Source organism: Mastomys coucha, unplaced genomic scaffold (genome assembly GCF_008632895.1).
Source record: "Mastomys coucha isolate ucsf_1 unplaced genomic scaffold, UCSF_Mcou_1 pScaffold16, whole genome shotgun sequence".
NCBI lineage: Eukaryota > Metazoa > Chordata > Mammalia > Rodentia > Muridae > Mastomys > Mastomys coucha.
In genome coordinates, this window is record NW_022196898.1 from 13,366,116 (window position 1) to 13,379,190 (window position 13,075).

Genomic DNA, 13,075 nt, shown 5'->3' on the forward strand with positions numbered 1-13,075 from the left:
GGGGTCAAACTGTCTTCTGAATACTACTTCTTCAGCTTCCACAGACACAATCTAAATACGAAATTGACTTCTTCCTACTCTGCCTCAGTGTCCATTAATGCAAACTGTAACGCCAAAGCACCACCACAGGGACTTTCAGACATGTGTTGTCGCAGTGTATCTTAATGTATCCTGACTATGAAAATTGCTTTGCTCCACCTTTCTTTTTAACCGATCAGTTATCTTACAGGTTTCATAATTTGACGTTTGCTGATGCTGATGCTTTGAAATGTATCTTATACCCCAGCAAAAATAGCATTGTGTTCTTTTGCTGATGTTGCCAAGTTGAAGTTTGTGGAGTTTCTGTTGAGTCTGAACTCCAGATTCTCTGTTCTCTTATTGTCTGCGTTAGCATTTGTTTTTGTTTTTGTTTTTTGTTTTTTTTTTAGTTTAAGAGCTTTAACAAATTTCTAGTTCAGATAAAATAGTTTAAGAACCTAGGTATGTGTTTGCTTATCCTACTGCAAGCATTGAATTTGGACTGTGTCCGTCTCCGCATCACCGATCTTTTAAAGGTGTTTGGGTGTGGTTACATTGGATCTTGAGGTAACTGAAGATTTGTGATGTGTTAAATCTTGAGGTATTCTGGCTTAGATTTTCTTGTTAAAAGATAATGCATCAACTAGAATTAAGTCGAAATGAAGGACACAGATAATAAGGAGGTTACTATTGCAACATTTCTGCTTTTGACCAATATCAAAAAGACAAAAAAAAAGGACTTCTAAAGAATAGCAAAATCTTTACATGAATGGTTTGATGAACAAAATTTTGATTCAAAGATGATCTCCTTTGATGCAGGTAAAAGGACTAAATAGGTTGTTTACATTACTCTATTTGTTTCCCTGTAGCTATTCCTACAGATCTAGGTATCTAACTGTTAAGAATCCAGCTACTTTGTCACCCTGCTCAAGGATAAAGAGAGTCAGGAAGCAGTAACCCAGAACTGAGAAATGCCCGCCTACCAGCTTTCCCTCACCAAGAAGCTTGGTGGCGCCAGAGAGCACTTTGACTTAAACCGATCGGCCGCCCCTGCACCAAGCTTGACTTTTACAGACTCACTAGCTCTAACTGAAAGGACAAAAACAAAAATTAGAAAAAAATTAGAAAGGACAAAAAGAAAAATAAACGACTACCACAGCAAAAAGACAAAACACACAGATTAAGAGGCAGCACTTTACTTACACTCTTAAAGGCAGCGGGTAAATCCTCAAGCAGATGTGTTAATACTCAAATCTAGGGGGTCAGGAAATCTGATCTTTTGTGCTTACTTCTCTGTTAAGGGAGAAAGTATTAAATTTGTTCCTGTTTTCTCTTTGCTCAGCCACCACTACAATTAAAATAGCGGTACGATCAATGCAATTCTATATCATCACCCCGGGAGCTATGAGGCTAAGCTAACATGAGTTACATAACCATTAAATAAGGCATTCAGGTACATTACATTCCACTTTTATTGAACAGACACGGTTTTCATTGTCTAGTAAAGTATTTTTATTTGAGAGTCCTTGCTTAGAATGTCATGTAATCAGGAGGACAAACTGTCTAAGACTTTGTATCCAGTTTTTTAATGACCTTGTGTGTTTTATTATTGAAAAGTCACTAGAGAAGACAAATCTCAACTTCTCTGCTGAGTCTCAACGTTACTTCAAATCTATAGTCATTTTCTGCTTTGTGTAGTGCCTCAGTTTCCACAAATGCATTCCTGAAGACTTGTCACTGTTCGGGGAAAGTCTTTACTGCTGAGAACATTTCTGAGCAGTTGCTTCACCTAATAGCCAAATTCTATGGTTAATTTGTATTGAGCCTGAACCATCTATCTTGTTGTTTAGGGTGTTCTTTGCTGAAGTCATATAGAAAGGTTGAAGCTGCTGCAAGCTTTGCTCAGCAGTTTTTAAAGAACCATCTGGCCTCTAAAGAAACCATGGAATCTAATACTTGGTCTAATGTACCCTTAGATTTTCACCATAAATTTCTGTATGGATGTCTAAAGTAGCTTTTATTTTTCATGTCAGTGTTACATTTGAGATTGTGGCCAAACATGTCTTATGTAGTATTTATTAGCTGTGTCAGCTTGAGCAAGCTAATTGAGTCCTCTGTTTTCCAGCTTTCCAGAGTGTGGAACTGAGGTATTAACATCCACTCTGTACAGATTAGGAGAACAAATGTATAAAACATTAAAAATTGTACCTAACATGTTGAAAGTACTCCAAAACCACACTTAGAGTTAGAAGTATTAATCTTTGTAATTGATTATAACCTAACTATATATTCTGCAAGCGATACGCTGACCTACCAAGGAGGATTTACTTAATTATGTTTGTTTGTTTTCCCTTTCAATCACACAATAAATACTGATGTGGTTATTGTCTTTTACCCTGAAATATAAGCCATTTGTCCATTCACTGACCATCTTCGGAATGCTGTCTAAGCCATTCAGAGATACCTTTATCTGCAGGGGAAGTAATTTTGAACATTAAAAATACAAGTTGTTCCCAGGCAGTGGTGGCGCACGCCTTTAATCCCAGCACTTGGGAGGCAGAGGCAGGCAGATTTCTGAGTTCGAGGCCAGCCTGGTCTACAGAGTGAGTTCCATCCAGGACAGCCAGGGCTACACAGAGAAACCCTGTCTTGAAAAACCAAAAAAAAAAAAAAAAAAAAAAAAAAAAAAAAATACAAGTTGTTTTCAAAGTAAAATGGTTTTTATCTTTATTTGCATTTTATATTCCTGCTTAGTTAAAACTTAAAGGTATTAGTTATTGATTTTTTTTAACTTATAAAAGAAACCATTGGAGCAAGATATGAAGTTAACCTTTAACAGTCTAAAGTTCGCACAAGTGAGATTAAAACTTTCTTAATGATTGTTTAACAACTATTTGCTCATGAATATCAGGAGTAGTGTGAGTATTTAAACAACTCTTTCTGGAATCTTCAGCATAGATACATATGTATATTCTTCCTTAAAATTTCTTATACCTGTGTATGTATTTTTAAAAACAAAAGAATAAAAAAGTTGATTGGGCCTGGGACCAATCAGATTCATATATAAGTACGTTCTTTATATTTTTGGCTTCCATCTTTAATATTTTGACTTTAAATAAACTGTTTTTTTCTAATTTAAAATAAATTGACTTTTTATTTAGCCATAGTAACTATATGCATACATATATACAGACAAACAGACAGACAGATATGCTCTTTCTGAAATGCATGCACATGCTTTTTTATCTACTTATTATGTTTTCATATTTATCCGTATATTTTACAGATTTTAGGTGATGGGAAGATCAGAAAGTCAGATGGATATAACTGATATCAATGCTCCAAAGCCAAAGAAGAAACAGCGATGGACTCCACTGGAGATCAGCCTCTCTGTGCTGGTCTTGCTCCTGACTATCATAGCTGTGACAATGATTGCTCTCTATGCAACCTATGATGGTGAGTGTCTCCCATGCCCACACAGAAACCAGTGCAAAAGGGAACCAGTGCAGTTTATATCCTCTCACCATTTACTTTGATACACTTAGATGATGCGTGGATTCATTTAGAAGATCTGCATCCATATGTTAAAATGATAAACTTAGAATAAAGTAAACTACCCATACATTTGTACTAAGTTAATTGCAAAGCACATTCAGTATGTTCATGTTTATGAGACTTGTGTAATTTTGTGTGATTAAAATATACACAACTTTATGTTTAGCTTCAGTAATAGCTGTTAATCAATTTCTGTAGTGTCACTGAAATTCTAAACAGTTTCAAGGGAGTCTAATAACTTGAATTTGTGTCTCGGAAGTTTTTCAGAATAAGGATTAGTAAAGATTGACTCTTTAATGAGAAAACATGAATGCAGAGTGATGAATGAAGCATTCAGCTATTTTAATTTAATATTTCCAGAGTTTAGTTGATGAATATGGTACAACAGTATACTTTTTCTGTGTAACCACCCTTGAATTTATCATTTCCTTTTTATTCTTCTTTTAGTTTTTAATTAGTTAAAAATAGTATATAATGTTTAGTATTACACTTATTTAATTGGCAGGATTTTTAATAACAAAAGGTAAAAATAACCTGGAAAATGTTATAATCAATGTTTATAGATCTACTCTCTTTTTTTCTAGATGGTGTTTGCAAATCATCAGACTGCATAAAATCAGGTAGGAAACTTTTTTTTTCATTTACTAGTTTGCAGTTAATATATAAATGTAAAACACAAATGTTAATCGAGAGGTCTACTTTTGCCCTGCTTATATGCATACTTATTAAACTTATGTCAACAAAAAAGCAAAATGTATTTAATAGTAGATTAATCAACTGAAATATTTTGATATGTGGCACTATTCTACGATGGTAATAAGTTATATCTGACTTTGTGGCACTTACTATGGGGTTAGAGGGAGAGTGAACACTGGAGTGGTGAGCCTGTGAGTAAGTATAAGTCATTAGAAGGCTGTGAATTAAGAAAAGAATCACATGCAGTTCGTGTGTGTGTGTGTGTGTGTGTGTGTGTGTGTGTGTGTGTGAGAGAGAGAGAGAGAGAGAGAGAGAGAGAGAGAGAGCGAGAAGTAAAGATGTGAGAAGGGCCTGGGAGTAAGGTAGGAATCAAAATTTCAAAAGTATAAAAGAGGAAAATATAAACCAGAGGAAAGAAAAAAAGAATAAATCATGGGGGATAGGAATGTATCTTGGTGATAGAGTACTGATGTATTTGACATTCATCCAGCTTTGGATTTAATACATAACACACACACACACATGCACACACACATATACAAAGAGCATATTCTTGAAAAACAATAAAAATAGAGAGGCACATTATACAAAACCTTAAAAATTCACAGGTAGTCTTTAGGGATGATAAAGGAGAAATATTGTCCTAAATAGCTTAGTGACTGAGCAACAGATGAAGGATGATTGTGATTGGGCTGACTGAGAAGAGATCATGTGAGGGGAGAGCAAGAGGGAGATGCCACAGTCAGGCAGGCATGAGCCACAGAGCTTGGTTTGTGGTGGAACCCAGTGGGATATGAATGAGTTGAAAGTGATGTAATGCTATAGAATCCAAAGGACTGAGGAGTACAGTGTCAACTATCACACAAGTACAGAAAGTGAGGAGATGAATTATGATGTGTGTGTTATAAACCAGGCATAACTTTCAGGTGAAGATGGACTGCAGGTTGGCAGAAATGGGGCCTGAGAAGTGGGAATTTGGCTTTGGAACCTCCCAGCTTATGGATAACAGTAGAAACTTTGGGACTATTGGAGTCCCCAAAAGAAAAAAAGAAGAGGAACAAAGGCTGGATTTAAGACAACAATAAGAATTAAACTAGAAGGAATAAAAGATAAGGAACAGAAACACAAACAGCTATTTAAATCTCTGCAATTACTGTATTGTGAGAAAATAAGAGCTCTTGACCCTTCTACAAGGAGAAGAAAGATGTATCTGGGTACAACACTCTGGGATATGCCCTTTAACCTTTGGCAGTTAGCTACATTCCTATCTGGCTTTTTGTTATTCTTTAAACTTGGCAATATAATGATAGGAAATTACCTTGAGGTTCTAGGCTGTGGTCTAATGTGCTGAGTGTGTGCCCTTTGGCGATCTGTATTGCTTTTTGAATAGATATTTTGCTCTTGGTCTCGATTGTGATTGTCATCCACCCTCCTTCATGGTGTGTGACACAGGGAGTCTAAGAAAGACCTGGTTGTAGACAGGATTATAGCTATTTGCTGTTCAACTTAACAGCATGCACTTTCCTGTCCAGTGGTTTTAATCAGAAACAAAAACATGTCTCTATTCCCCAGGGAAATAACTATACAGACACATTGGTTGGGAGATGCCTAGGGTCAGTGCACAAAAGTTAATATGAGCTAGGTTGCTGAAGTTTCATTTCCTCCTTCCCCTGGTCCTCCCACTCCTCCTTCCCCTGGTTCTCCCACTCCTCCTTCCTCAGATCCTCCCATTCCTCCTTCCCTGGGTCCTCCCACTCCTCCTTCCTCTGGTCCTCCCACTCCTCCTTCCCTGGGTCCTCCCACTCCTCCTTCCTCTGGTCCTCCTACTGCTCCTTCCTCTGGTCCTCCCACTCCTCCTTCCCTCTGCCAGTTGTCCTAGCACATGCTCCTGTTTTGAGAAACTTATAATTACATCCTGACCTGTAGTTGTTACTTCCTCTGTCCTTAGGACACTTGACATGACTTGTAAATCTCTTAACCTATAGGTTTTCTGTTCTCTTCTATTACTCTCCTGTCTTGTGTTTTGCTTTTGTAGAAGGTGGATTCTTTAACTACATAGGCTGATGTTTATAAACCTGTATAGGGGATTTCCCCCAGGGATCTGGCAGAGTTCTGGGGAAACCACCTCAGGAAGTGACATTTGGTGTCTGAAAGCTTACATGTGGCTTGATATTTAAGAATATGGGTTTTAAATAATGTTTGGCAAGTACTGATCTGCCAAATTTTATTTAACCTTTATTCTTAAAACTGTAACCTGGAAATCATGGCAAGCGTAAAGTGTCTCAAGAGCATTGCCTTGGCAGAAACGTGTGCAGCAGAAACAGCCTCTGTGGCATAGCTGGGCCCCTTATCACTTTGCTCTGTCAGGCTACAAGCTGTCAGGACACTTGCTGATTCAGAGCTACTGTTTTTTTTCCAGGAGAAAAAAGTGAAGATCACATGCCCCTCACCTCACAGATGCTCATGTTTGCCCTCTGCTCTCTCATGCTCTTATACATGCATAGACAGACAGACTCACACACACAGACACACACACACACACACAAACACACACACACAAACACACATCCATACATTTCTGTTGCTGGGAAGACAAGTTGTTTTAGAAGTTGTTTCAAAGAAAGAAATCTCTAGAGAAAATTTTAGACAGAAGAAAGGATTATAGGAGAGTGAGCAGAGCAGAGTAGGTGGCAAAACGCAAGACAGGAAGAAATGTGTTGAGAAAAGGAGAGTGTCCTAGTAGCAATTCTACAGTCACTTTAAGTGACTTGGAAAGTTCAAAGCTGAGCACAGAAATTCTTGAGAATTTGAGAAGTAGGCAAGAGGCTTACTGTAACTGAAAGGAGACTCTAATGTTCTCCCAGTGTGCAGCAGCTTCCTGGCAAGTGTACTTAAGGGGCAGGAAAGGACACAACACTGAGGGAAAAACTGATTACCGAAGTCTATGGATCTTATATATTTTGGATCTGAGCATCTGTGATTTTGTAATACATATAAAGTTATGTTTACAATATGTCCTTTTTGCTTGCTTATATATGAGTTTGTGAGGTTGGCCAGACCTCAATAAAACAAACACTACTCAACAAATAACAAGTTAAGGCAAGTTTGGAAAATTTAGCATAAAATGTGTCATTTATTGTTTATTTGATACTTACCAGTGTGAAAAACTTAGAGTTTACATGTGGTTCTGTAGATTTCTGTATGTAATTCTAAGTTCAGTAACAGACATCTTTTGCACTGTAACCTTCTTAACTGAAAAGATTTCCCCAAATTTTGTGTTTTAAATCAAAGCTTCTTGATCTCATCATTGCTGACATTGTGGGATGGGTAATTATTCATAGAGGATGCTGGCATTATAAAATGCTAAACAGCTCTCCCAGTTCCTAGCAACTAGATGCTCAGTAGCAAGTTCTGCCATCCCACTGCAACAACCAAAAAGCAAAAGTGTTCGTTTATTATCAAATATCCTTTAAAGGCAGCTGAATAACTTCGGTTGGATAGCACTGTTTTAAATAACCTGAAGTCATCAATCTTTTCGTTTTGTGAGTAAAATAATCACCCTCTTATCTGATTCCACATACCTTATACGTCTTTTTATGTGCTAACAGGGCCTTTTAAAAGGTGGGGTGGGTGGGTGTGGCTAAAGAGTTTGAAATGGAAAGATAGCCCACTGTAGTCATAAGGGTCCTTATAAGACAAAGAGAAGCAGAGCATCTATGGCACCATAGAAGCAGAGGAAGCAGAGACCTCAATGTTACAGCCACAGTATTACCACTGGAGTCTAGAAAGCAGAGTGAGTGTCCTTGGAGCATGCAGAAGAAATTTAGTTCCTCCGATCCTTTCTAGACTTCTGACATCTAGAACCATAATATAATATGTCTGAAGTGTGTACTATTATAGCTCCTTCTTACGGTGGACTAACTTGGGCTAGGACTCCAACCCAGGCAACATGGCTCCAGAGTCTGTACTTAGAACTACTTCTCTATATTGTTTCAAAGGATATAAGAAGAGTCTTTGAAACTTTCAATGCTCTATGCTTGTGCAACAGTTTAGAGGCATAAATGCTACCCTTTTGCAAGTATATGGGGCTAAAAATTGTAAAATGATGAAGGAAGATGGAGTCTAGATGGAGAAATGTTTAAATATCTCTTAGACCCCATCTTAACACAGATAAATCCAGACTAACGCAGGTATCTGTACTAGTCAATTTTGCATCACTATAATGAAATATCTGAGTCTCAGTTACTTTATAAAGTACAGCACTTTATCTGGTTAGCAGTTCTTGTGGCTCAGTTGATGCCTTCATGCATGCAAAATACTAAGGTAGCTGAGGAGATAAAGGGAGCACAAGTAGGTGTACTCTGGCATCTTTCCTTATAAAGTCATCAGAGGCTTCATCCTCTTGGCCAGATGAAATCCCAATCCCCTTCTTATAAAGGTCTCATTTCTAGACACCATAGCTCAGTTTAAGGGGATTAAATTTCAGTGCATGCACCTCTGAAGGATACATCCATGTGCATCCAAACAAGAGGCTCCAAAGAAGCAACTGTTGGCAGAGTGATCCTAAATTCTACTGAATCTAGATAATTCAGGTTAAGACACAAGAGTCATAGAGCTCAGAAGAGAGAACTGTTCTGTCGTACAGTTTATACACTGCACAATTGCCAGGGAAACCTGAGCAAAAGGCCTGGAGAGCATGAAGACTTGGATGGAGCAAGAGGGAAGGTAGACTATAATCTGGGATTTTTTTTTTTTTTTTTTTTACTTTACTTCTGTGCTTACCAAGCAAACTTTGATGAGTTTTTAATTACCAACACTAGGAAAGAGGATGCTCTGTCCACTTGAAATATTTATCATGGTGAGATAATGAATTCACATTCTGATTTAATTATCATTTTTGTATGCTTTGACCTACAACCCTGAAGCAAAATGAATATTCTAATATGTGGCCATTTTTATAAGTGCCAGATGGTGGTAATGCCCCCGATGAAGAACCTTAGCACTAACTGGCCTTCTGGCAGCAACAGGGCATCTCTGTTTCCTAAAGACCTTAGTCTCTTTCATCTGCCCACTAAAACAATGAATACTCCATGTAGAGAAATGGGAGAGTACACAAAGACAGGAAGGACTATAAGCTGACTGTTAGGGTTTACAAGCCTTGTACCAAGTTTGTAGAGCAGATTAGGCTGTTTTATTATGTGACTTTGAAAAAAATCCTCAGGCACTTAAGTGCACAGAACATGTCTTGGAGAAAAGACCACCAAAGCAAGCCTTTGTTGGTTTTAATGTACCATGCAGAAACTTACTTGCAAGGACTTCCTTGATATGTGTGTGTGTGTGTGTGTATGAGAGAGAGAGAGAGAGAAAGAGAGAGAGAGAGAGAATACTGAAGGCAATTAGTAGTTATGCTTCCTTAAAATGTCTCCAGTCAAAATTACCAAATTAACATCTATCATTTAAATTCTTTTTTTTTTTTTTTCTTGGTTTTTTGAGACAGGGTTTCTCTGTATAGCCCTGGCTGTCCTGGAACTCACTCTGTAGACCAGGCTGGCCTCGAACTCAGAAATCCACCTGCCTCTGCCTCCCAAGTGCTGGGATTAAAGGCGTGCGCCACCACCGCCCGGCTTAAATTCTTTTTTAAAAAGGGTGCCAATCCTCACACCCCCTCCTCCACACACACATATTTATTATTGGTGAAAAAGTTAAAACACTAATGTGCCATAACTTTTTATGAGTGGCTGAGGGATGAAAATGTAGATAAGTTAAATTCATCATTTAGTGTGAGAACTAGTAGATTTCTTTAGACTTCAAATGTCAACTTTAAAACTTTAAAAATCATGTATTTGTAAATATGCTGAATGTAAACTACAGTCAATGATTTTATGAGGGTCCCAGTTTTATAAACACTGAGAAGGAGTGAGATACATGGAAACAGACATGTGTTGTTGAAGGAAGGGTCCTGCTCTGTCTTGCACAACAAAAGGTAGCCTGGTTTTCTTTACCAACCCTTTTGTCTGCTGTGCAGCTCAGGTGAATAATAAGAAGAAAATTTCCCAACTTATGTACTGAAAATTGTCACTTTAAGACCATTTAACAAAGGAGGAGGGAGGGGGTGCTAGTATATTTATTTTGATTCTTAGATGGATTGAAATCTGGACCCTAATATTCTCTCTCTTTTAAAAATCTCTTTTTCATCACACCTACTAAAGGAATTCTCCAGAAAGGCAGAATAAATACCTTCTCCAAATGGGAGAAAGAAATTCATATGTAAGAAGTAGTTCTCATAGTATGAGAATTGACTCACAAGATTAACTACCCTGTTTAAACTACAAAACATTACTTTGAATGGCTCTTACTGCTTACCAGCCATATGCAGAGCATTGGTGCTCAACTCAATAATGAGGGGCCTATACAACATAAACATGTGTACATCCTGCAGGACCACATTGCTCTGGAACATCCTAGCTTGTGTGAATATACTGTAAAATGTCTTCTGAAATCACTTAATGGTACATATCTTGGAATGTCCATCATTAAATGACTGTATTAAAATTATATTGATGAGAAGTCTCTGGAAACCCAACCAAGGAGTTCAAATTATTTCAGGATTGGGTATTGCAAGCATGGATGCCATCTCCTGAGGTTTAACTTACAGAGATATGTGGCCATCTGTGCCAGTGTTCTGATGCATGGCATACTGGTTGGTCCACATAGAGCAGCCACCAGGGAACAGGCACCAGGGACTGTCCTCTAGAGAAAGGTATGATGCAAAAGGCCCATTTTCAGCTTGACTGATAGAAGTCAGCCAGATTTATTTTTAAATTGCAATTACAGACTTCTTTGTATTAACTAGATTCTTTAGTATTTTTCCTAACCCCAACTTTTCTTTCTACTCAAACAAATAGAAATTTATTTTATATATCTCTGAAATACCAGTCACTGTTTTTGCAAATTTGATAGAAAACTAGGTATTTGTAGGAAGAAATGATCTTACTTGAGGAACTTCCTCCATCAGACTGGCCTGTGGACATGTCTGTGGGTATTTTCTTGATTGTTGATTACTTACTGTGAGAGGGCTCGATCTACTGCTGGGAGGTGGGCCTAGGCCATTTAAGAAACATAACTAAGCAAGGGCAGGGAAGCCAGGCTGAAAACAGCATTCCCTCATGGTATCCAGGTTTTTGCTTTGAGCTCCTCTCTCCATGATGGACTGTAACTTGTAAGCCAAATACGCCCTTACTTCTCCAAGTTAGTTGAAGTCCTGGTGTTTTATCAAAGCAATATAAATCAAACTAGGGGACCCACTTTGATTATGCATTGATACATAGTTTAGGAATAATACCAATTAATAATCGGATGAAAAGAATCAATTCTAGCAAGAGAGATGTGCAGGAAACATTCGCAAACTTCATTTAAAAGAGATATAAGTGTCATGAATAATTAAAGCTCATTCATCTGAAAGCTTCCTGCCTTCTTTTTCCACTAAGAAACTTTTAACATCAGAGAGCTAGTATGTAAATTCTGGCCACATCCTGTGTTATTGGTGGGTGATCTTAATTAAGTCATTTTAGGTTTGTTGCATTTCCCTTTCCTTATCTGCAAAACTGGAATTAAAAAGGCCTCATTTTACAGCTAAAAAGCAAAGACAAGTGACAGCTCATTTCATACTGCTCATCTTCTGGGGGAGATACACAATGGGTATAAGTTCAGGTATATTTTATTTACCATCTTTTTTTCAGGAATATAACAAATGTGACATTTAAATATTTTCATTGAAAATCACATAAAACTATTTTTAAACAAATGTTATGACAGTAGGAACACATACTCAACAACAAATACACATAAAACCACGGAGAAAAAAAGAGACTGGTTTTGGATACTCTAATGTTAAAGATGTTTTATCCTTTCTTGATATTTTCTTTGATAACTATAGCCTTACTGGCATAGGGGAGGACAGTATAGGCATTTATCAGGTTAAAATAAGCTCAACCAGAAATGAGCACTGAAGTCCACCTTCTGTAAAAGAAAAGGGAAAAAAAATTAACCCAAACAGAACCTCCCAATGCCCATCCTCATTAGGAAACCTAGCTACTCTGTGCTCATCCTTGCTGGACTTAAGCCTTGCTCTTCCTTCACATCTGATTAAAGTTTAAAAATAAGTAATGCAGAAGGCTGAGGCAGGAAGACAATGACTGAATCCTTTTTTCAGAGGATGGTGTTTGTACAAGGCACATCAGCATCAGCTGGGAACTTTCAGAAATGCTCATACCCAAGCCTTACTGGATTTGCACTTGTGATTTTAGCAAATTCCTTGGATGTTGGTCTGTGCCAAGTAATCCAAAAAGCCATAAAGACATCATGATTTCCAACTACAGCACCTTAGTAGAATAATTTGAGAAGCTTTGAAAATATACCCATATAGCCACACACAACACTCTTTCCAGTTTAGTGTTCTTTCTGTTAGGAGGAAACACAACTTACATTAATCAATAGATATTAGTGTGCATAGGAATTGCCTAGACATTTGTATTTTTCAAAGAAGGTATATCCTATTATCCTATTAATATGAAGGTAAATATTTACCTAGACTGGGGAATACTTTTCAGTGAGGAAGAGCTTGATAAGACCAGCAAAGTCAAAGACATACAGAGGGCTAACACAGCAGAGTATAATGGGGAACATGGCAGGACTGAGGCACTGCAAGGATGCATGTAAGGCTAAGTTAGAAAGGATGTGTATCTGCTGTCACCTGAATTTTTTATCCTAGCCATTCTGACTGGTGTGAGGTGGAATCTCAGGGTTG

General features: G+C 37.7%; 1 protein-coding gene across 4 annotated transcripts in view; it reads left to right on the forward strand.

The window, feature by feature from the left end:
* Mme (membrane metalloendopeptidase) overlaps nucleotides 1-13,075 on the forward strand; it is a 121,214-nt gene that overhangs the window by 30,814 nt on the left and 77,325 nt on the right. For all 4 annotated transcript variants that reach the window (XM_031373984.1, XM_031373985.1, XM_031373982.1 and 1 more), the window contains 2 exons: nucleotides 3,305-3,474; nucleotides 4,158-4,193. In XM_031373984.1, coding sequence (XP_031229844.1) covers nucleotides 3,315-3,474; nucleotides 4,158-4,193 — 196 coding nt within the window. In that variant the 5' untranslated portion in view covers nucleotides 3,305-3,314. The remainder of the gene's footprint in view (nucleotides 1-3,304; nucleotides 3,475-4,157; nucleotides 4,194-13,075) is intronic.